Raw genomic sequence first — 26305 nt, 5'->3', positions numbered from 1 at the left:
TGATGTCCCCAAGAAATTTACATTATTGGTCATAAGAATTGAACTGGTGTAAGTGAGGTCAAAGTCTTTAGTTTTTCAAGCACAGTTTTTCGCCTTTGTACAAAGATGTAATCATAACTGGGAAAGCATTGGGTACAGTCATTTCAAAATTGAGGGGTGAACTCAGTTTCTAGCGGTACATTTGCTGAATCTGATGTTTATGAGCCAGAGTCTTTGAAATATTTTTGAAGTTGCACACTACTTGGGCGTTTCGCTTCAAACCTCATGCACCATAACTTGGACAGAGGCCCAAATAAAGTCATAATAATTAGATAAATAATAATAATAAGATAAATAGATTCCTGTCAGGGTAAAGACATTTGAATTGTGTGTGGTGATCTATTATCAGTTGTTTAAGATAGACAGCAAGCCGTTTTGTCACAACAGGTGCAAAAATGATGTCACAAATTTCTCTCAACGACAGGTAAAGATGCCAATGTCAACGATTTAGAATTTGTTTTCTCCCCATAAGGTGCTCCCAATCGGGGGCGCTCTACGCTCCAGTCCAGTAGGAGGCGGTAATGCAGCAAAGCCAATCTCAGGCGAAGAAGAATGCGACAAGGAAGCTTTCGTTTTTTCTTTCCCACCCGCTTCTGTTGCCTCTTTCTCAAGGATTTAGTCCTCTTTGGGATATACAAACAACTAATCTTGTTGACGGCTCAAAAATCGAAAAGAATGTAAGGTAAACATCGAATTCGCAACTGGCTTCATTACAGCTACGCACAAAACAAAAAGGACACGGAAAGTTACTACTCGCGTTTGAACGTCTTCAGAGTGACATCTATTACTCGACGAGGTAATTCGCGGATACACGTGTTTTTTATTTTATTTTAGATACTGTGTTATGAAAGCATGGAATTGTTTTTCAAAATTACGCCCAACTAACAGTTTTGGTTTTACTTGGGTAGCGTAACTACTATATAATTCTAAGTAAATCAACTTTGCTAACGTAGTATGTTGTAGGCGTGTAATATGGCGTTATTTAACTGGAAGGTGTTGCGTCTGCAATTCGCTGCTGTTTTTATTTGGTTTGACACGTTAATGTTCCTATTATCTCCCTGTTCTTATAGATGTTTACATATACCACCAATTCAATTTTATTTTTTAAACTACATTGAAAAATACTACATATTTTTAAGCCTACATTGCCTTAACCCTTTTAATTTAAATAATGCAATTCGTTTTTTGCAAAATCGAAACCATATAACGTGTTTGGTCAAAAGTGACCGAAGTTGTATCTCAGAGTCTTACCTCTCCTGCTGTAAGCAGGGGTTTAGCTCAACTATACTCAAATTTGGAAAAAACAAGTATTTAACGTTTTGTGTTTTAGACAGAATGTTTTAATTTGGTCACATGCCACGAGTATTTGCAGAAATCATCTTGTAAATATGTTGTCTCACGCTATCATTGCTAATCTTTGTTTTAATTTAACTATATTATACTTTTACATGGTTTGGCATTGTTTAGTTTTTTCTCGTCTTTTTTTTCTTATTAAAACGTTTTCTCTATAGAGTAAGGTATTGTGTTAGGATTGTGTTAGATACAGCTTTACCATTTTTGTTTTTTGTCTTTTTTCTTTAGAAGTACTGTGTAGGTGTTTGTCCTGGCTGTCATAAAGAGGGAGTGATCACTTTTGAAACATCAGGATTGCAGTAAGTAAAAGTTGAGCTTCTGAGGTCCTGTTTTGTGTACTTGTGTATAAAAATAAGACTATTAAGACTATTTTGATTTGAAGAAATTGTGCATTATAGTTCACCTGTTTAGGAAACTCATTCATCACAAATTTCAATAAGAAATATAACAATGAAATAGCCTTAAAAAAACTAAATAATTATTGTCTTAACAATAAACCCAAATAACAACATCTGAAATTAAAATTCTGAAAGTTCTTAATTTCCATCTCTTATTTATGCGTGGGATTACATCTAGCCTGGATGCCAGCCGAATTTAGCCCCGCCCACAACATTTTTAGGTCAGGAAGTTTGGTCTGGACTCAATCCGTAGAGGAGTTATGATGCCCGAACAGAAACTGTTCAGACCAATCACATTGTCTGGGTGAAGATTGACAGATTATCACCAGAAACGTAATCAGCCACGTCATCAAAGAGTGCTTGGGTTGAATTAGTTTACAGCAATGATGGCTGTTGTTGAAGAACTGAGATGTGTAGATTCTGCCATCGTATCTGTTATAGAAGATATCGTCAGCGCATTAATTTTAAAAGAAGAACAGAGGACTGCGATCAAGGCATTTGTCGATGATGGGAAAGATGTCTCTAGCACCTGTATACTGTAGCTCTAATTGGTTGTAGGTCTATCCAATTTAGGTCTTTCCTGTGTCGGTTGAAATACGCCCCCATTATCAAAGCCCAATGGAGCTAGCCTGACAAGCCAGACCCACATCAAGATGTCTGGTCTGGAAACTCACCATTGACAGCTCAATCCAAGGGGCGGGATAAACGGTTCTTTTTCAAACTCACTCTGCACGCGATAGGATAGCGCTACAACCAACCAGAGCAACGAAGGTGTAACAGAGCTTGTTGATAGATTAAACATTCGCCGTATCTGGTCGGCAAAACTCCGAACATATCTTCCCTTTTTAAGAATGACTTCTGTGCTGTTCTTTTCTCCGAGAAAAGCTTAACTCCAAGTCTTCCATAGTCGCGGTTAAAGCTGATTCGAAAGACCGCCTTTCTCCAGTTTCTGTGTTTACTAGAAGCATGCAAATGCAACTCGGGCGTCGTCATTATGGCCCCGCCCACCGACTCTATACACGATGTGATTGGCCTGGCAAGAGTTAGGCGAATACAGCTCAGAAGGGTATTGAGAGTTGCTAGACGACACCCGCGTGCAGATTAGATTTGCTGCCGCTAGGGTGCGTCTAGATTTCTAGGCTATAATGGAGCAGTATCAGACTCATATTCTGACTAGAATTGAGTATGACCATGTCAGGCTAGATTACATTTTATCTGTTTTTTCAATAAAGCAAACCATAATAGTTTTGTGATAAAGCACGTTTACATGCGCACCAGTAAGCTGATAACTCACAAATATCAGCTTATTGAAATAACCAATTTTCAGAAAAAGCATGCACCATGTCAGCGGGAGATTTACAGCTCATATTATCGCTCATGCAGTTACAGCTGCAGCGGTTTACCTGAACCTCTTCTACTTCTGCTCCATGAGATGAGAACACATCTTTACAATTTTCTGGGTCCATAAAGAGTGCATTTGTGATATGTCCTTATTTCGTGCAAAACGCTAGCTTGCTCACTCTACATGCATTTAACCCTTAAATGCATGACTGTTTCACCAAACATTCTTACATATTCGGGTCGTTAGCGACCCGGATCTATATTTAACATGTAAAGACCTCAACCTTTCACTATAATATATAAAACTCCTGATGTTAGAGTAACAATTACAGAAGAATAACATAAAACACATTTCGTTACCTTTCGGAGCTTGCAAGGTATCCGCGGGGTCTTGAAAAGTCTTAAAAGGTGATAAATCAATTTTGGGAAAATTAAGACCCTTATAAAGTATTAAAAAGTCTTATCACAACTTTATAAAGTCTTAAATTTTGAAAGTATTTTGTTCAAGCTTTGTCAAAAGAGTTTGACTCCGAAAAGTATTTATGAATATATTTGTTTTCATCCCCATAAGTATTAAAAAACAACGGGGCTCTCAATCTGAGATAGGCTCGGAGCGCGCGCGCCAGGGATGGAAATTTGCGGGTAAAACTCGCTTCACCTACCGAGCTGTTTCACCTCTTTGTAAACTTTGTTCAATGCACGCGAGTGCTGCCGTATGTTCGCATAACCAGTCGTTTTCTCTGTCATCACTCGCGTGAAGACGCGCTGTGAGACTCGCGCTCTCTGTTAGAAGATCTGACGCTGTGCATCATCCGAAAGCGCACGCGAGTCTCACAGCGCGCAAATATTAAGTTCTCTTTCAAGTCTTGCGCTTAAACGGACAAACTCACACAAGAAGTATGTCAACATGTCCATCTTGATGAGTATCCTAGCAGACAAAGTCTGAATATGCCTTAAGAGAAAGACGAGCATATCCCTGGATCAGGTCTTAAAAGGCGCAGTAGCCTTTACTGCTGCCTGAGTGATGTCCTTATATTTAGTTTGACATTAAACAATGCTCTTGATTGAATAGCTTTTGTAAGTTTAATAAGGATTAATCTTTCATTTAAATAGTTAAATATGCAGTTATTTTACATTTGATTACTTTATTCAATCCTTTCTGCAGGCCAGTAGGCATGAACATTATTATTTAATGAACACACGAGTGAGGTCGAGTTAAACATTTTAGTTAGAATTTTTTTTTCTTTCAGTTTTCGGCTTTGGTTTCTTCTTTTTTGGTTTCGGCCAAGAATTTTGATTTCGGTGCATCCATACTGACAATGTTCTGCTCAGTATGTTGTCAACACGCTTCAAAGATGCCAGAATGAATAGTTTCATTGTTGGGACTAAAAACCATAAAACTGGAAGCCATAAAAGACCACAAATCATCGTGAAAATGTCAGTATTTCATTGAGACTTGAGATTAAATAAACTGCTTAAGTATTGTAGAGCTTGTAGTATTAATTTTCACATGCAGTTACACATTTTCAGTTAAAAACAAAAAAGTGGCTGGTAAAAACATTGAGTGGTAGACTTTGAAAAAAGTTAATTCCCATCCCTGGCGAGCACTGTCTACGGGTGACGTCATGTATTTTGCGAAATGCGCAGTTAGGTAATGTGTCGCCCTCCATACGTCGCAGATATGCAATATAAACGATACAAAATTGGCCTACAATAGAGATTTTAAGTCTACATCCGACTACAACTGTTTATTAAAGGTTTGTTGCTGATTAGAACTTGGTGCGATGAGGTCTTAAAATATTTTGAGAAGGTCTTTAAAAAGTCTTAAAAAGGTCTTGAAATTAACTTCAGGATTCCTGCATATACCCTGGCTTGGAAGGGTTCAGTTTGAGCAGATGTTTAATACCATCGTCATGTCCTCGTCAGAGCTCGTTTACCAGTACATTCAGCATCTGCCTCATACTCGCGATCTCACACACATTCTCATAACTAATTTTAAACGTCTTCAAAATCAGTATTTTGATCACTGACAGCTTCTTGACCACATCCATCATCAAGATACAGTGACACTAGTAGTGGGAAGTTCGGATCATTTTACTGACTTGGATCTTTGAGTTTCGTTCAGCAAAATCTTTTTTCGAGTCATTTTGTTCATTTCACCAAAATGACATGTTAAATAGCCCAACACATCTAGTACTTATGAAAATGTTGATTACATTTTAAAACTAAATAAAAATAAACTATAGGATACTGCAACCAAAGCCAAATTATAAGAAACTGAAATGTTTATTTAATTGATTAGTTGTTGGGTCAGGCTATTGCAGTCTAACTCTGTTAGTTCACTTCCCCCTCCTGATCCAAAACATTCTTTCTTTTGCAACTTCATATTTATCACGTTTGTGCCGCACAAAATTGGGGTAAGAGATGCACCGATTGATCGGCCAAGGATGGGAATTGCCCGATTTTCTGCATGATCGGCCGATCAGTCACGTCACCAATTTTGAGCCGATTCGTGTACATGCGGCTGTGAGCGAGGCCGCGATGTTGACGTCACAGCCACGCACGCGATCACAGCGCATGCAAACATGTCTTTGCCGTGGAAGTTTTTTTTACTGTGAGCGAAGAAGACTAATTATTCCATTTATGAAACTTGACAAACCTAATCAGACACTGAACTCCATCACCACAAGGAACATGCCCAGTTTGAAGAAGGTCGTAAAGGTAAAACGGCTAAAGCTGGCCAAAGCTCAGAGCTAGCCACAGGTCAGCAGCCTCTCCTATCTTTCCTTGGTATAAGCAGCGAAAAGACCAAAGCATTTACTAAGAAAATTATGGAATTCATGGCACTGGATAACCAGCCGAACGCATAAACTTCACTAAGTTCTCACTTCATGAGAATTTACTGTTCCATTTGAGAAAACTATTGTCATATGAACACAGACACTCCAAGGTCCTCACGGCAATATCGGCAACCCGTCAAAATAAAAGTTAGCTTTACATTTTTTTTTAAATTAACAGAATATAAGGATAGATTACCTTAGCTACGTCTGTATGTAATGATAATACATCACTACTTATAATAATAATGCCTAGATGGTTGATTATTTTTCACTTGATCTTTTTTTTTTTTAATAAACAATGTTTACTTTTAAACAGAATACAGCCTTTAAATGTTTATGTATTATTTACTTAAAATGATTATTATCATAAATAATAAAAAAATGTTAATGGTTGTAAATGGTAAAAAAATGTATATAATATATATACTATACTATACTATACTATACTATAATATATATATATATATATATATATATATATATATATATATATATATATATATATATATATATATATATATATATATATATATATATATATATATATATATAAACCAACTACTGGAATTTTAATACCGAAACATCCCTAGCTGGAAACATGAATTACTGAACTATTATTTGGAGGAGTACTGTACACTTCAGGTTTGTTCATTGATAGGATCTTTTGACCTGGCACAGAACACTTATTTTTTGAGAGTTGTTTAAATGAGAGAAGATCCTATTGTATTGTTTACTAATTAATTTTATAATAAAAAATAAAATTTTGCTTTGAAGAAAAAGTGGATTTTTGTTTGTATATGCTGTCAATTATAGTTCTTACGCCTGTTTCACGTCGCAAGCGTGAGCAGCGCGTGAGCAGCGCGTGAGCAGCACATCAGCGTAACTACACCGTGACTGCAGCTGCAGACGCGCGACAGTATTCACACTGGAAGCGTTGGTGCAGCGTCACAGCAGCGGCTCCCACAATGATAGAGCCTATAGCTGTATTATTTATTTATTATATAGTATTATTTTTGCACTTTGAGATTCTTCGGAATGAAAAGTGCATTATAAATAAAATCTATTATTATTATTATTATTATTATTATTATTAATAAATACTAAACTAAAAGAAATTATTATATTTTCTGGGTAGTTTACTATACTTTTTATAATACTTTCACCCAAACTGAATAATTAAAACAAGTTTAAATGGGTAAATCTTCTATAGATGATTTTTATTCTTCGTTTTCTTTAATTACATACTCCAGTTATTGTTAAAACACACTACACGTGCTTCTTGTGTGCATTTTGAGCGCTTTTCTGTGATATTATATTTATTTTGGCCATTAGCTTTACACCGTGACTGCAGCTGCAGACAGAGAGCTATACCTGTCTGAGTATTAAATACTAAACTAAACGGAAGTTTATTCTATTTTCTGGCTAGTTTACTTTATTTTTTATTATCATAAACATACTTTCACCCAATCTGAATAATCAAAACAAGTTTAAATTGCTAAAATCTTCCACAGATATTTTTTATTCTTCGTTTTCTTCTCTGACATACTCCAGTTATTGTTCAAATACACTACATGTGCTTCCTGTGTGCATTTTAGGCACTTTTTGTGTGAAATCACATTTATTTTGTCCTTTAAAAGTGTGCTTTCACTTTAATTGAGCGTCAGGAGCGTCAGCAGCGCAGCAAAAATAGGCTCGCAGCCGAAACCCCCGCTTCACTGCTGCTCACGCGACGCTCCTGCTTGACGCTCACGTGCTGCTCCTGCTCCCGGTGTGAATGCACTCATTGATTAACATGGGAGCGGAAAAAAATACGCGCTGCTCACGCGCCGCTCACGCTTGCGGTGTGAAATCGGAATCTGCAAAAATCGGTATCGGTCTATAATAGTGTTTCTGCAATGTTTCAAATCGATAACTAGGGCCGGGACTATAACACGTTAATTAAGATTAATTAATTACGGGACTTTAACTCATAATTAAGATTAATTATGCAAAAAATAAATAACAATTTTAACCACACTTACTTTTGCACTGCGGAACGTTTTTCAATGAATCACGAGTCACGACAACAACAAACCATATTGGTGAACATGAACGAAGAAGCTGCTAAGACCACTTTTGCTTGGCCCCGTGGATGGGAAATTTTGTTTAAAAAAAACATTGGCAATTACTGGCAAACATTGCACTGGTTTACTGGACTAAAATAAATAAACAATATTTTGTTGATTAAGCTTATGTATTCAGTCATTAGTATACCATTCAATGGTATACTAAAAATCCATGTGAAAAATTACTTCTCACCGTTCTCAGGTCAAATATTTATATGCAATTAAAATGCGATTAATTTCGATTAATTAATTACTAAGCCTCAAATTAATTATATAAAATATTTTTATCGAGTCCCGGCCCTAGATATAACCCTTTTAAGGTTATGCACCAACAACTTGTGTATCATCAAGAATTCTGAGTTTCCCATTTAAATATGAAATAGTTTAAATAGAATACAAAAATATGAATTGCATGGCCGCCTTTGATGTGGAAATCATCTCATTTTCATTATTTCTGCACAGCACAAAACATATTAATCTAAACGCCTGGATGTGCACTAATAGTCTATCAAACAGTATATCATAACTGATGGTATGGTACCCGATTATGGTAGACTGGGTAAACATAGCCTGATCTGTCAGCGATTTGATTTCGCCCGTCAACTCAGCCTGGAAACTCGTACATTAATTTCTATTGCTTCTGTTACACTTTTACGGTAACCAATCACAGACTGGCTTTGGCTATGACAGATAGAGAAGCGATGGATTGTTGCCTGTTGATCACGCCTCCTGTGGTCTGATTGGTTGAAGGACTATCCAATTGCAGACAGAGTCATTCAAATAATTCTCTTTGATTAGGACTTTTGTCCAGTAGAAAATACAGAGCAGATAAATTTAAAATTGAGCTTGGTCTGGTTATTGCCACACAACAATTATGGGGTAGTGCTTAAATATTGGGGAAAATATTGGTAAAACCGATTATTGGTCTCTAAAATGGTCAAGATTTCTAATTTAAATAAAAAATTAAGTCACAATCTCCAACTTCGAATTAAAAACTGGAATCGTTGATGATGCCACGCCCCATGTCACGTCTGGTTGCTTGCCAAGACGGAAAAAACCTCCTCAACCTCCTCTAAGCTACAGCTATGGCAACTGCAGATGCAGGAGACCCATCGACAGAACTTGAAACATCTCCTCTTTTACTGAAGCAGTGTAAATTTCATTGACAAATAATTTTTGTCATGATTTTCATCAACATCCTTTTTCACTGACAAAAAAGAGGCGATAATTAAATTAAGGCGCTTAATAGTAAGGGGCCGGCATTTCAAAATAAGAGTCAATGTGTATTTAAAATTGAGAATCAAACCGTGAACTTGGAATCGAAAATTGTATCTAATCATGGTTTCGGAGAATCGTAGGTGTGACCCCAAATAATCGAAGATTCGATGCATCGATATGTGTAGCCAGATTCTACCACCGATCTCAGTCAAATCTTTGCGGGTGTTATGAAACGAGGATCATACCATTTTGGCAAAATGGGGATGTTTAATACTTTAAAGATGAGGCGTGTCTTTAAAATTCGAACATTGTTTTCAATGAGTGTACACACACCGGCGGAGGCATTCAGCGTCTGTCTGCGGTGGCTCAGGAAGTTGTTCAAAATCCTGCCGTGTCACAGAGTGCCATTTCAAGGTTTAAGCCTATATTACATTTATATTATATTTCCCTCAAATCGTCAATGTACATAGATTTCACTCTGTGCTACAAGATACACCCATCTTCTGATGCACAATGCACACTCTTCCGTCAGAAGTCGATTCAAAATTGATTGCATAAACTCGCGTGTATATAATGTGCGCGTCTGGTGTGAGATACATGAGACGTGGCGCTGAGCTTTGCGTCCGATGTGCGACCCCCTTTATGCATAATCGGCTCAAGAACGTGCATGTAAATGCACTCAAAGTGTTCTTTTCCTCTCTAGGCAAGTATTTTTTTAGGTTTATTTATCAAAATATTACTTTATATATTTGTGTGATGTTCTGTATTTCGATCGCGCCTGATCTCATAAGGTCTTATGAGAAAACGGTTTATGAATGTTTATCCACCACTTTACCTTTTATTTAAACCTCAATAAGAAAGCCATTGTCAGTTCGTCTGTCAGTTGGTAGGCAGTTTTGGTCGCTTTAAAAGTTGATGCTGTGTGCAGTGTGTAAAGGAAAATAAAAATAGTTTTACCCTCCTGCTGACTAATGTCGTGCCCCTCCCAACACATTCACACACACGTATATTAGTTGACTATCGAAAGATTCTGCAGTTCGAATGTGTAAATCCTTTGTCGGGGACACCCCTGGAGAATTGTGACACCACTATTGGCCTCTACTTCAAAGCTGTCCTCAAGGCCATCTTTAAAAATATTCTTGTGTGCCGTAACCCGAACGACCCTGTCAATTTAGGTCAGACTCAATTTTTTTATTTTGTTTTTGCCTTTAGTCCGACCGACTTGCCGGTTGTATATTTGCATTAAGACCAACCAATTTCTTTTTTTTTTTACTCTTTAAACTACTAATACAAAAGCAATAAAATAATATTAATTCTATTTTAGTAAGTTTTGAAAATATGAGGGATGCCACAATTCTCAATATAATATTAAACCGTTTAGTGCAGCATTCATGGTTCAATATGCACTTGTGAATTGCGTTGTTTTTTTTTTCGTTTTTGCATTAAATTAATTATTTGTCTCCGTTTATTTAGGCTCTGTTTGAGTGAGCCTGTGAGTCTATAGACACCAGCATTTCAAGCGTGGCTAAACACCTAACTTTAGTTCATATGATTGGAAATTTGCTCATGTCAGCGTGTAATCATGCACTAAAGTTAGGGGGTGTTTAGCCACGCTTGAAATGCGGGTGTCAGTGAGTTATGCTCACGGAACACTATAGTTATTCACAAAGTTCATTATTTGCATGCGTTTTAAAGCCTTGCTGGTTAAAGTTTATTTGCTTTCCGTTGAGCATGCACTGAAAGCCTGTCAAACACATGTGATTACTGGACTGATTAAGTAGTCTTACTGTGCTAATACTGTCAGACACACACAAGGTTAACATATATAAACACAGTCAGTTATGTCTAAACTGAAAGTAAAATCATGTGTGTGTATTGAAGACTATGTAGTTTAAATTTTAGCCTGCATTCATTCAATTTCATTCTTAAATGGTACTGTATCTCTGAGCTGCCAGTGTAAATCTTTATAGCCTATATTTATTTTATGTTATACAATACACTAGGAATGTGTACAAGGTTTTTTAAGTAAAGTTTTAAGTTTAAGTGAGGGTTTTCAAGTCTTTTAAGTAAAATAAAGAACGAGTAATGCAATAAAACATTTTCTCCTTAACCTCTTTCCTGTCACTAGAATAGAATAGCAAAAAAACTAACCGAACCGAAAACTGGTTAAAAACTGAGGTATGTATAGACCCATGGACTAACTGTATTGTTGCATCCCTAGTAAATATATAAATTGCCTAGGCCTATAATACAAACGAAGGATGCGTTCCTTCTTTTAAATAAAAACATGTGACATCATCTATGTTTAAACTATTGGTTAACGGATGTTGCACTGTTGCCTGTGCGTTCGTCTCATACTCTCATTCAGTGTCAGAGTCAACAGTTTGTTTTTGGTAATGATGGCTGCAGTAAACAAAATGTTTGCGGTCATCGTTCAAAGTCATACGGGTTCAGGCACCATTTTACATCGAAGGACCCGATCCTTCGTTCCTGCAATAATGGTGAGTTTGCATTTTTGAGTAGCAGAGCAGGTTTTTTTTATTTAAAGCTAACATGCATAACCTACTAGCCATCCTGTTAATGTTAGAAGCTAACTTCAATAGTGTATGTGATGGAGGATTTTAAGATGTGCTTGTGAAATACGTCTGTATGAGCCTACATTTAGGCACGCATTATTCAAAATCATTAATGGTCATTACCAAGGAGTAGGCAATACATGGAGTTGTGCTATAGGCTTACAATTACCCCTTTTCCACCAAGGCAGTGCTGGTGCTAAATCGGAGCCAGAGCCTAGTTTCAAATCGGTTCTTTGTTACCCCTTTTCCACCAAGGCAGTGCTGGTGCTAAATCGGAGCCAGAGCCTAGTTTCAAATCGGTTCTTTGTGTTTCCACAGCCAAAGCACCAGCTCCGAGCCAGGAAAAGTGGTTCTTAAGTAACACCAAAACATTGCTGGGCTAGAAGTAAGAACCGCTTGCGTCACCGGCTGGGGGCGGCGTTACCGTGATCAACAAGATGAACACAAACCTGTGACCGCCATTTTTTCAATAGCAGCTAATCAAGCTAACAGCTGCTGGATTGTAATCTCCGTCTATACAAATCATGGAGAGCTGCACAAATGCGTTGGATTTGCGGCGTTTTAATGCTGATGTAGGATCATAAAGCCATGGGCCACTGAGGGAAGGCTTGTTCGAGATGCATCGGCGCGCGCTGTGCAGACTGATTGCGTATGACATCAAAGTAGAGCGAGCGCCAACGACCCCTTATGCTTTTGAATCGCTCGCGCAGTATTTGGATATCATGGGTTGGTCTGCGCAGCGTCAATGCATTAGATAGAACACGCCTGGAAATTGTGTGTGTGTGTGTGTGTTTCCCGCTGCCTCGCTAGCAGTAGAGTCCTGCAACGGGTCGGGTACCCGCGGGCATAAAAGTGGCTAAAACAGGTGGATTGTGACATAAATTATAAAATACATGGGCGGGGTGTGGGCGGATAATTAATTCCGTGCGAGCGGGTAGAAGCGCGGATGAAAAATATGTGCAATATTTTTCTGTGCTGTGCCAAGGCGGAAGAGCGAGCGAGACCGGGGCGTGATGGCGAATGAGTGTCACCTGTGAGCCACACCGGTCTCAAATCCTCTCACGAGGGAGCTCGGCGGCATATAAGGACGAGAGATCACCAGACCTGGATTTTACGTTGAGTTGTGTTTTTTTTATTATGTGTGTGCGTGGCAGATGTCCGTGAGGGGCCGCGTTACTTTTGCTTTGTTTGGTTAAGTCTTTTAAATGTTCGCCGGTTCTCGAAAAACGATCAAAACGATCCGGTCGTCCTTCTTCCCACCCAAACATACTGTATTACAATTTCTATGTCCAATTTACCATTACACATACACGCAACAACTATTTGCCATTTGATCCATCACGTCACCACCACTGTGACTTTTGTTGATGCCACTCGTAGCCCAGATGGAGCGAGCGTTGCAGGATAAGCAATGGATGAAGTAAAAGTAAAGTTGGTGAGTGAAGTATATAAAATTGTTGACAACGAGTCTATAAAGGCACTTTAGCCTGTTTCTTTAGCCCATTCATGATACTGTCGATGTTGAGAGAAGTGCAATATTAAAAAAAATAAAGCATTTTAATTGAAATGATTTTAGCGTGTGTGATTTATTGCGGGCAGGGATCGGGTAACGGGCAAATATTAACGGGTCTGGGATGGACCCGTGCAGGACTCTGGTATGACGTAAGACCTGGCTCTGTTGTGGCTCTTAGCATGTGGAAAAGAAAACGGTTCTTAGAAGGCTCTCAAGTCGAACCAACTTAGAACTGACACTATCACTGGCTCCGAACTAGCACCCGGTTCATTCTGGTGGAAAAGGGGTATGTGTTTCCACAGCCAAAGCACCAGCTCCGAGCCAGGAAAAGTGGTTCTTAAGTAACACCAAAACATTGCTGGGCTAGAAGTAAGAACTGCTTGCGTCACCGGCTGGGGGCGGCGTTACCGTGATCAACAAGATGAACACAAACCTGTGACCGCCATTTTTTCAATAGCAGCTAATCAAGCTAACAGCTGCTGGATTGTAATCTCCGTCTATACAAATCATGGAGAGCTGCACAAATGCGTTGGATTTGCGGCGTTTTAATGCTGATGTAGGATCATAAAGCCATGACCCACTGAGGGAAGGCTTGTTCGAGATGCATCGGCGCACGCTGTGCAGACTGATTGCGTATGACATCAAAGTAGAGCGAGCGCCAACGACCCCTTATGCTTTTGAATCGCTCGCGCAGTATTTGGATATCATATGTGGGTTGGTCTGCGCAGCGTCAATGCATTAGATAGAACACGCCAGGAAATTGTGTGTGTGTGTGTTTCCCGCTGCCTCGCTAGCAGTAGAGTCCTGCAACGGGTCGGGTACCCGCGGGCATAAAAGTGGCTAAAACAGGTGGATTGTGACATAAATTATAAAATACACGGGCGGGGATGCGGGCGGATAATTAATTCCGTGCGAGCGGGTAGAAGCGCGGATGAAAAATATGTGCAATATTTTTCTGTGCTGTGGCGAGGCGGAGGAGCGAGCGAGACCGGGGCGTGATGGCGAATGAGTGTCACCTGTGAGCCACACCGGTCTCAAATCCTCTCACGAGGGAGCTCGGCGGCATATAAGGACGAGAGATCACCAGACCTGGGTTTTACGTTGAGATGTGTTTGTTTTATTATGTGTGTGCGTGGCAGATGTCCGTGAGGGGCCGCGTTACTTTCGCTTTGTTTGGTTAAGTCTTTTAAATGTTCGCCGGTTCTCGAAAAACGATCAAAACGATCCGGTCGTCCTTCTTCCCACCCAAACATACTGTATTACAATTTCTATGTCCAATTTACCATTACACATACACGCAACAACTATTTGCCATTTGATCCATCACGTCACCACCACTGTGACTTTTGTTGATGCCACTCGTAGCCCAGATGGAGCGAGCGTTGCAGGATAAGCAATGGATGAAGTAAAAGTAAAGTTGGTGAGTGAAGTATATAAAATTGTTGACAACGAGTTAGGGCTGGGCGATAAATCGATTTTATGAATTAATTCGAGTTTTTAGTTTACGACGATTTTTGTGAATGAAAATCGGTTTTCTCTTTCAAATCCGCCGACGCTCCCCTCTGAGCTCCCGTAATGGCTCAGCCCTCCCCGCGCGCGTTTGCCACAGAGGTAGGCCTACACAAACAACAAGGATCGCGTCTAACAACATACCGTGTCATTCGTAATTGGTTCAGTTTTTCACAGAACAATTAACAATACCCCGCTGCAAAGTGTGTTTGAAGTCTGAACGGAACCGCGGTAGGCGCTATACTCATTTAAAGCTGCGCTGACACGAACGCAGCGCGAGCTCACACACGGGCTAATCTCGTGACAGACACGATACACAGCGCTGCTGATCCAGTGAGAGACCGTTTAAATCAACACACCATCGCTACGGTGATCTAGTGGAAGCGGTCGGCGCACAATTCTGTTATAAACCACAGATATCAGATCTAACAGAGCTGAGCGAAGGTCAGGGGTTTCAGTCACAAATCACCAACATTTACCACGATTGTACTGTAGTAAAACCACTTGGATTTAACGTGGTTGTTGTCATTATTTATCTCAGGATTCGTAGACCGGGGCGTGATGGCGAATGAGTGTCACCTGTGAGCCACACCGGTCTCAAATCCTCTCACGAGGGAGCTCGGCGGCATATAAGGACGAGAGATCACCAGACCTGGGTTTTACGTTGAGATGTGTTTGTTTTATTATGTGTGTGCGTGGCAGATGTCCGTGAGGGGCCGCGTTACTTTCGCTTTGTTTGGTTAAGTCTTTTAAATGTTCGCCGGTTCTCAAAAAACGATCAAAACGATCCGGTCGTCCTTTTCCCCCCCCAAACATACTGTATTACAATTTCTATGTCCAATTTACCATTACACATACACGCAACAACTATTTGCCATTTGATCCATCACGTCACCACCACTGTGACTTTTGTTGATGCCACTCGTAGCCCAGATGGAGCGAGCGTTGCAGGATAAGCAATGGATGAAGTAAAAGTAAAGTTGGTGAGTGAAGTATATAAAATTGTTGACAACGAGTTAGGGCTGGGCGATAAATCGATTTTATGAATTAATTCGAGTTTTTAGTTTACGACGATTTTTGTGAATGAAAATCGGTTTTCTCTTTCAAATCCGCCGACGCTCCCCTCTGAGCTCCCGTAATGGCTCAGCCCTCCCCGCGCGCGTTTGCCACAGAGGTAGGCCTACACAAACAACAAGGATCGCGTCTAACAACATACCGTGTCATTCGTAATTGGTTCAGTTTTTCACAGAACAATTAACAATACCCCGCTGCAAAGTGTGTTTGAAGTCTGAACGGAACCGCGGTAGGCGCTATACTCATTTAAAGCTGCGCTGACACGAACGCAGCGCGAGCTCACACACGGGCTAATCTCGTGACAGACACGATACACAGCGCTGCTGATCCAGTGAGAGACCGTTTAAATCAACACACCATCGCTACGGTGATCTAGTGGAAGCGGTCGGCGCACAATTCTGTTATAAACCACAGATATCAGATCTAACAGAGCTGAGCGAAGGTCAGGGGTTTCAGTCACAAATCACCAACATTTACCACGATTGTACTGTAGTAAAACCACTTGGATTTAACGTGGTTGTTGTCATTATTTATCTCAGGATTCGTACAACCTTTTGAGATTAAAATTCAAGCACTTTCCAATGGTTTTCAAGAGCTTCACACTTATTTCCAGCACTTCAAAGCTCTAGATATCCGATTGTAATGTTATTTTTAATGTGATGGTTTGTAAAACTAAAAGTTTAAAGGGGTCTTGTGAAAGAAATAGTTGAATGTTTTTTTTAGTTTATTTTTTTAAAATGTGTAATCCATTTTGTAGAATTTTTATTTAAAAAAAGATATGAAATGCCCACCACTATAACCAGCAGAAGAGCACTTATTGATTTATTAGCGATTTTCACTCCCTAATGTATGGAAAGTACGAAGTCACAGTCTCAGGAAAAACTAAACTTTTCTTCAAATTGTGACTAAATTACAGTAAAGTAAAGAGCTCCTTTAATAATCACTGAAGCTGTCGAACAGTTCAGTGTGAGACTATTGAAGAACAATGCTAATCTATATTTAATAAAAGCATTAGGCTGCATTTAAATTTTCCCTATACTTTTTTTGTACATTACTGTTGTTAATAAAAGTTAATTTTATCTGCATATCAATTCATAAACCTTTGATATGTATACTGTATATTGCAAAAGATATGGTGCCCATTTATACTGTGGAATAGTCGGGGTTATTCACATGCGGAAAGTTTTGCACCCCAGGTGGCACTTCTACCAAGCTGCAAATATTTAATTTTACCTAAACAAAATAAAGTTAAAACTTGTTTTGAACAATTTCTTTGTCATCTGCAGACTGATTTTAAGTAGGAGGGGAAAAAATCGTTTTAAATCGTAAATCGAATTTTTGGCGAAAAAATCGGGGATTTTTTTTTTGGGCCATATCGCCCAGCCCTACAACGAGTCTATAAAGGCACTTTAGCCTGTTTCTTTAGCCCATTCATGATGCTGTTGATGTTGAGAGAAGTGCAATATTTAAAAAAATAAAGCATTTTAATTGGAATGATTTTAGCGTGTGTGATTTATTGCGGGCACGGATCGGGTAACGGGCAAATATTAACGGGTCTGGGATGGACCCGTGCAGGACTCTGGTATGACGTAAGACCTGGCTCTGTTGTGGCTCTTAGCATGTGGAAAAGAAAACGGTTCTTAGAAGGCTCTCAAGTCGAACCAACTTAGAACTGACACTAGCACTGGCTCCGAACTAGCACCCGGTTCATTCTGGTGGAAAAGGGGTAAATGAGAGCTAGCTGCTGGTTGGAACCTGTTCTTAATGAATGCACCTAAAATTCATGCAATAAACATGTTTTTGATAAAGATTTCAATTTGTTTGTGGTCTATATAGCCTGTATCAAAAAAAAGGTTTTGCAATGATGCGCCCGAAGGCACAGGTTGAAGACCCAGTCAGTGATGTCACAATATGCTTATTTGTTTACATTCATACCGACGTAATCACCATCACAAAAACGGTATTTTTTATTTATTTTTTACATTGGAACAGATGAAAAAAAATAAACCTACCAACCTTTTAAAAAATTACTGTTACTGCAAACCAAAATATTATTAAGGATGGCCTGATTTATGCCATTAATGACTCTTAATGGTCTTAATATTGTTCCACACCCGTAAGACCTCCGTTCATCTTCAGAACACAATTTAAGATATTTTATATTTAGTCAGAGAGCGTATGCAAGTGTATTTTGCACACTATACTGTCCATGTCCAGTATGGTAATAAAAACATCCTCAAAGTAGTCCATCTTTGACATCAGTTGGTTAATTAGAATCTCTTGAAGCATTGAAAATAAAATACATTTTGGTCCAAAAATCACAAAAACTATGACTTTATTCAGTGTTGTCTTCTCTTCCTGGTTTGTTTTCAATTCCTTAAATAAAGATTTCAGCAGTTTCCAAATCATGAATCAGTCCGGTGATTCATAACCATTCAAATCTTTATTTGAGGATTGAAAACAAACGCAGAAGAGAAGACGATGCTGAATAAAGTCGTAGTTTTCGCTATTTTTGGACCAAAATGTATTTTCGATGCTTCAAGAGATTCTAATTAACTAACTGATGTCACATATGGCCTACTTTGATGATGTTTTTATCACCTTTCTGGGCATGGACAGTAAAGTGTGCATACACTTTCATTGAAGGAACAAAAAAGCTCTCTGACTAAATATAGGATATCTTGCACTGTGTTCCGAAGATGAACGGAGGTCTTAGGGGTGTGGAATGACATTAAGGTGAGTCATTAATGACATAAATTTAATTTTTGGGTGAACTAACCATTTAAAGTTTAAATTCAATTTTGTCAAATTTAAAGACATAAGTCTTAAATATCTTAAATGGTTAGTTCACCCAAAAATGAAAATTGTCGTTTGACACCTGTAAGACCTCCGTTCATCTTCGGAACACAATTTAAGATATTTTTGTTTATATCCGATGGCTCAGAGAGGCCTTCATTGACACCAATGTCATTTCCTCTCTCAATACCTATAAAAGGCACTAAAAGCCTTTCTGAGCCATTGGAGTTCAAATCAAATATCTTCATTTGTGTTTTGAAAGATGAATGGAGGTCCTACGAGTGTCGACCAACAGTATTTTGGTGTTTTTGAATTAGAATCTGAAACACATTTCAAAAGGAAACCAATTAGAGCTTTATCGAAAAGCTGTAACAATATGTCTCCTAATATGCCTCTCATAACAGACAAAACAATATAAATGAGTAAACATCAAAACGATAAATAAACAGTCTAAAATAATTCTCTCAAATAACTAGAACAGTGACAGAAGGATTTCTGTGCTTTCTTCTATGTCACACATGCAAGCAATTACAGTTGGAAAGATACTTTATTTCTGAATGCCCAAAGTAAAGTGTGTGTCATTTTAATAAATATTTTAAACAAAGCCAGGTAATTCACAATGAAATGCACTTTCAAAATGCAATATTTATTTACTTTGTATTGGTCAGTGCATTCTTGGACACCAGAATACACTAAATACACCTTGGCACACTAAGTGCACCTTCTGTAAAATAACGTGCAACCATAAAGTCTAGGACATTTTTTTTTTTTTTTTTTTTTTTCAAGAGTACTTAAATTTGGGGATGAGAAAACAAGAATTGCGACATGGTGTAATATGACTAGTTATTAAACTTCAAAAGGCAATTATTTAATTAAATCTAAGCACTGCATGTTTAGATTTACATTTAAATAATTGACACTGTTTTAATTTCTACAGGCTCATGGATTCAGAGCAGTTCGCAATCAGTGAATACCACAGATTAACTGGTCCACCAAAGTTTTTTTTTTTAGCCAGCTGAAATAATGACTGGTGCTCATCTGAAAACGGCCAGCTGGTGGCTCTTAGGAGCACTTTGGAGTTGTAGTATTTTTCCAGCTGAGATGCTTTGGTTGCTATAATTTGGAATATCCATGGCAATAACGTGTTACTAATCTCATTTTGAAGAATATGAATATAAAATGCATTAACCAGCAATATTAACCTCTACATTGTTGTCCAGTTGTTGAACAAGTAGAATGGTTGATCAGAAAAAGTATTTGTCCCGCCCCACCTCCACTACGATTGGAATGCTTAGGTAAAAAGTGACAGTAACAAGCGTTGTGTTTTACCCGAAGTTGAACCATTTTCAGCTAGGACTGGTCCGAATTAGCCTGAAACTGCTCCATTGGGCTGTGATTATGGGGCGTGTTTCAACCGAACCAGGAAAGACCTCAATTGGATTGCCCTACAACCAATCAGAGCAACAAAGCGACGCATTGTCAAATGTCAACATAGTTCAACTTCACTGTGTTGCCAAGTCCGCGTTTTTTCCTCCAGTTGTTTTTTATGTCCGCGGGTTGAAGCGACTATTATGTGATATATAGACCCATGAGTGCGAATTTTTGTTGGCAACCTTGCCAAAATAACACATTTTACCCTCCAAACGCCATTTTTCCAACGGAGAACCCCCGAGAAGCTATTGTTTAGGGCTAGTAGTTGCCGTGCTTTCTTGTAAAAACTTGGCAACCCTGTCTGCACGCGCGCTGAAATCAGGCTGGAATACACGATCTTTGCCGGTGTTGTAAAAATTTTTAATTATTATATACTTACCCAACATGATCATCATTTCTGAGAGAAATTGTGATGGTGAATGCATACACAAGCAAGCTCTCCGTTTAGGATTCAAACAAATATAATCCAAGCCCCTTTGATGACGTGGATGATTACGTTACTGTTGATCATCTGTCCGTCATCTAAAGCCCGCCCTGATAATTTCATTGGTCCGAACAGTTTCTGTTCGGGGATAATTACTCCTCTATGGAGCAAGGCCAGACCGAACTGCCCGACCTAAAAATGTTGCGGGGGCGGGGCTAAGTTCGGCTGGCATCCAGGCTAGGTGCGAATACCATTTTTTTTAACTTTGAAGCTTCTGTAGAAATCAGCACCGAATATTTGAAACTTCAGAAGGAGGGGGCTGAACTTATTCTTCTCTCTAATTAAGGTCGCTGTGTGTCTGTCTGTTTGTATTTTGATTATGTTAAGAACCGCTCAATCGACTTCACACGTGCCGGGTGTGTTGGTGCAATATGGACACGACATGTTCAGAATTAATAATCTTTTAATAAACTACATAACAGTGCAAGCCGGAAGCGGGTTTATATGCTCCGAGAACAGACATTGCACAGGGGATACAAAGCACACAGGTTAAGAGCAGTACTTTTTTAATAAGACAGCCTAACATTTTTCTGACAAAACAAATCACTCCCAAATCAGAAAGTAGCAGCGCAGTAATTACTGACACAGTAAAGAGGATATTGATGGCTGCAATACCTGTGGAAATTCCCATAGACCAATTATTTTGCTGGGCTACTGTAAAAAAAAAAAAAAAGTATGTTGTATATTTCCAAGCAAACTAAGTGCACGTTTATATAGTGTAAAATTACTGATTAACATGCCTGATAAAAGCAGTCTTTTTTACATTAAAAATATGCTACAGGCGTACTACTTGCAGAACTTTTTCAAACTTGTGCGGTAGGCCAGTTTCAAATCGCATTTGGCAATTTGGCACACCGCTCTTGTCTTGTCCTCATTCAATTCAAAGTGCATTGAATTTAATTAGTAAATTGGGAAAACAGCCTTTAAATGTTTATGTATTATTTACTTAAATGAATAAAATAAAAAAATGTAAATGGTTGTAAATACAATTTATTAATTGTAACACATTTAGGTCATGTAGGTGTTGACTTAGCAACTGCTCTTGCCTGCATTTCCCAAAACCATCTTAAGTCTAAACGGATTATATTTAAAGTTTGTATTTTTTATTCTTCACTATTTTGATTTCTTAAAAAAACATCACTTGCAATTAAATGCATTTGTCTTACATTTACTCTTTCCCTTTTTTCCAGATTGCAATACCTGAATTGCGGGCCCGCACCTGAAACAAGGCAGGCCATATATCTAATGAGGTTTACATCACTCCATTATGCTCAAAGACCACATTTTTCCTACAGAGTTGGGGAATTGATGATGATTGATTTGACAAAGACTTTTAAGGATAGATTTTTAATCCTTTATGCAATTTTCTATTTTTTTTAAGTTGGCGGAGTTGCCTTTTTAGAGATGCTGTAATTGTAATTTTTTTTGTTTGTTTGTTTGGTTTTTTTTTTTAAATTAAATGCATATTAGAACTTAGCTTTGTTTCCAACTGAGGTGAGAGTGGATGTCTCACAAACTTTTTTTTCCTGGAAAATTATTTCCAATAATCCTAGTTATCATATATATGGATATATTTTTTAGACATCTTCATAATCATGTTCCCAGATTTCTAAACCATTGAAATTTATCAGTCAAAAGAATATACATTTAGCTTTATCAGGATGGCGTACCCAATGGGCTTTACTCAAGACTTAGGTGGGGGAGATGCCTTCATCTGCACTGAGTGTGGTGAAGGGTTTAGTCAGTACCATAAACTAGTTGAACACATGGCCATTCATGGACTTACTGGCTTATTTTCCTCGGATGGGTTAAGCATTAGTAATGGTAGTTGTATCAACGCATCCATTGAGGTTGCTCTCCATGAAAACGGAATGCTTACTGTGGTTGATCGATCTGTGTTATCTAACTTTACTTTCTTGTTTGGAAAACCTTCAACCAAGTCATTTTGGTGCCAACCCTCTAATCAAGAAGCCTTGACTTCAACCAAGATGCCAGAGAAGCAGTATGCTCAGTTTAGATGTGAAAAATGTGGACAAATGTTCAAAACACCAAAAAGCTTACAACTGCATCAGCAGTACCGTGCCCTTGAGCAGGGGTTTAAATGTACCCTGTGCTGCAAGGTGTTTAATGACCGGGAGAGTTTGCAGAGCCATCTACAAAACCATGCTCATGAACGCTTTTATAGCTGTGGACACTGTGGAAAGCGATTCTTAAAACAAGAGAACTTACTGTCACACCAAAAACAGTGGCATGGATCTATTGGCTCCAAGAATTTGAGTAGATCCGAAGAAGATCAAGAAAATAGCATGGAAAAATCGTATCCGTGCAAAGTCTGTGGCTTGCGCTTCTTTTGGTTGTCTGACTTGCAAAGCCACGTAAACAGTCATTCTCGTGTCAACAAGCCAACCACTGAGGTGAAACAAAAACAGGAATCACTTGGGGAAGAAGAAAGTAAGAAAAATGGCAGTGATTCAGTTGAGCCATGTCGTTGTGGCCTGTGTGGAGAACATTTTAACCAAATTTCAGATTTAAGAGATCATCATAAAACACAGCATCCAGATGAGGTTGAGGTAAAGGAGGCTTCAGGTTTACCTGCTAAAACGAAACCGCACCATGGTGTAATGCAACAAATGGTTGCAAAACAGCAAAAGCAGCCGCTACGACCAAGCATGAGAGGAAGACACAGAGGAATGAACAGATCCAATTTTGGTGGTAAAATATTCTCCTGTAAACTCTGCCACCGTGTGTTTGTGCACTCAAGCAGTCTCTCTCGTCATATGCGATACCATAAGGGTACTTTGCATGCCTGTTCTTATTGTGGAAGACACTTTCCACAAAGATGTGATGTCACAAGGCATGTGGCCATGTACCACAGTTCAGCGCTTCAACCTAAGGCTTCTGGGGAGTCAAAGACAGAACATGATGTTAAAAGCAGTGAACAGGAACCTGCAAAAGCATCAACAGAAACAAAAAGTGATAGTGAACAAGAAGATCTTGAAGAAGAAAACCAGCCCGAATCTAAGGCAGATGACCGGTTACTTGGTTCTCGGTATACGAGAACTTACACACCAAGGATGAAGTACAAGTGCAAAGAATGCTGTAGAGTCTTTGGGCTACTTAGTGTTTATAAGCGACATGTGTATTTCCACAAGCGAAGTCCTTGCAAGGTATTGCTCAGTTGCCCTCTCTGTCCAAGCCGCTTCACATTCCTCTCTGCTTTACATAGCCATCTTGAGAATCATCATAAAGGAGACTCTGAGAAGGATGGCACAAAAGCTCCCGAGACCAATGTAGTTGATTCTCAAAACCTACAAGAAGATGCTAATGCTGAAAAGCCTGATAAAAATGCTGATAATGAAATGTCATCGGAAATAATGAATGAATCTACTGAATGTTCTCAGACCTAGAAATGCAAAAATGGTCAAAAGTATATGATCACCCTCTTCTAATTAACATGTTTGGCTATTCCAGTAATTTCAGTGAAGACAAATCATAATTCTCAAGTATAAAGTGATACTCTTGAGTATTGTGTGCTTTCAGTTGTTTTTCAATAGTGAGGAGTATTTTCTATTCCAGCAAGGCAATGCAGAAAGAGATGATCATCTGATTCAGGTGTTGAAGAATGTGAATGACATTCGCAAATCCCTGACCTAACCCCTAATGAACGCCTTTAGAATGGATTGAGAACTCTTGTTTAATGTTATTGCCTGACCTCCTTGATGCTCTTGTTTCTGGAGCAAGTGCCTGCAACAATGTTCCTTCCCAGAAGGAGACCGTTATAGCAGCAAAAGCAGAGATGAATGATTTTTGCCTTGCTTTTGAAATTAAATATATTAGCATCAGAGGTCAGGGACTGATGCTTGAAGAGGTTTCGCTCTTCTGATTTACTCCAAAGGCATCACTGTCTTCATTCAAGCCACCACTGTCCTTTTGGAAATGAAAAGGGCCCTCCTTACATAGTTGCAAAAAAGTTGGAAGCAACACTGGAATACCTGGAGAAATGCCAAACGTGTTCATTGAAAGTGTCAATAATGAAGATATAATGTGTCAGCAATTATAAATGGTCATAGTTAAACAGAAATTAACACGCTTTTTTAGTCTTTAAGTGTTGTACTTTTATAGCGTTAGAAGTGTTCTATAGACCTTTCGGATGTACTGAATGAATACGGTTTCCTTGTGTGTTGCATTTGTTGTTTATAAAAAAAATCCTTCCCATCAAATTCTCCTTCTTTTTCCGATTTTTGGATGCGCTCTTTGAAATATTTTTGAAAATAGGCATTGACACTATGTGCATGCACAAACCAAAGGGGCCTGTATAAGTACCTCTATAATGACCAGGATGTCAGAAATTAAATTGAATATGCTTTGAACCTAAAGAACAAAGCAGAAGTTTTTACAGCTGGAATTACTCATGTCATTTAAAAAGTCTTGCCTAAAAGTTGATTCAAGAGCACACCTAATGTGCAGTTAGGGAAATATGTATTTTAGCTATACGTTTTTATAATTGATTGTCTAGATTAGAATTTGTTTTGTACAAATGTTTTTTTTTATTTAGTAGTGAGCAAAACATTTTTTTACACTCATACATCAGTAACGGATTTTGTGCAAGTCTAGTTTTACTTGTTTAAATAAAGAGAATTCTGTTTTCCCCCTGTAAGTTCTTGCAGTTGTTTAATTTTTTGTATATAAAAGCTTTAAATGTTGTATTTATGCACACAAGTATTATCTTTCTTTGACATTGGTTATGATGAATACACATTCCCCCTGCCCTTAAAGACCTTAAAATGTGCTACATTCATTTAAGATATCTCTTAGTTAACATGGAGTTAAAGATGCACTCAGTATAAAACAAAATTCTGAAAAATGTTTTGGTACTTACATTTGTATTGTTTTTTAAATATCTTAATAAAAGCTTAATACAAATAAATGTAGTTTTGCAGACAAGTTGTGCTTCTATGACTAGTGGAATAATACACACTTGTAATCCCTGTTTTTACTGTTACATGCATGTTTCCCCGTGGAATAAGTTTTAAACCATGATTTAAACTTTTATACAACAGAAAACCTACTAGGTGATGCTACATTCACTAAATGCAAAAGATGTCAAATCTGGCATGACTGTCAGATAGACCAGCACAACATCAAAATACTCAGTGCACCTTTAAGGGAACTTATTCTTTGGGAAAATGTATTCTTAAATCGATTACAGGCATAATATTATCCTAATATTGTGTTGGTCCACCATTTACTGCCAAAACAGCCCGTCAAGACATGGACTCAACTAGACCCCTAAAAGTGTGCTGTGGTATCTGGCACCCAAATGTTAGCAGCAGATTTAAAGGGTTAGTTCACCCAAAAAAAATAATACTCTGTTATTAATAACTTAGCCCCATGTCGTTCGACACCCGTAAGAATTTTGTTCGTCTTCGGAACACAAATGAAGATGTTTTTGTTGAAAACGGATGGCTCAGAAAGGCCTCCATTGGCAGCAATGACATTTCCTTTCTCAAGACCTATAAAAGATACTAACCACTGCAGAGTGGTTCATAATAATTTTATAAAGCGCCAAAAATAGTTTTAGTGCGCAAAAAGAAAATTAAAAATAACTTTATTCAACTTTATTCTTGT

General features: G+C 38.4%; 1 protein-coding gene across 2 annotated transcripts; it reads left to right on the top strand.

Moving 5' to 3' along the window:
- Positions 1-571: 571 nt before the first annotated feature.
- Positions 572-25554, top strand: si:dkeyp-84f3.5 (uncharacterized protein LOC334144 homolog). Of its 2 annotated transcripts, none has more exons than XM_067448709.1 (3): positions 572-835; positions 1621-1691; positions 21868-25554. In XM_067448709.1, the coding sequence occupies exon 3, from the start codon at positions 22339-22341 to the stop codon at positions 24082-24084; it is 1746 nt and encodes a 581-aa protein (XP_067304810.1). In that variant the 5' UTR covers positions 572-835; positions 1621-1691; positions 21868-22338; the 3' UTR covers positions 24085-25554. The 2 variants fall into 2 exon arrangements, with proteins under 2 accessions (XP_067304810.1, XP_067304811.1); XM_067448710.1 differs by having other exon boundaries at positions 581-721.
- Positions 25555-26305: the final 751 nt, after the last annotated feature.

This window comes from Pseudorasbora parva, chromosome 7, assembly GCF_024679245.1.
Source record: "Pseudorasbora parva isolate DD20220531a chromosome 7, ASM2467924v1, whole genome shotgun sequence".
Lineage (NCBI taxonomy): Eukaryota > Metazoa > Chordata > Actinopteri > Cypriniformes > Gobionidae > Pseudorasbora > Pseudorasbora parva.
This window is presented reverse-complemented; position numbering and strand designations above follow the sequence as displayed.

Coding starts and splice junctions, on each gene's coding strand:
- si:dkeyp-84f3.5 (XM_067448709.1), top strand. CDS start 22,339: ATGGCGTACCCAATGGGCTTTACTCAAGACTTAGGTGGGGGAGATGCC.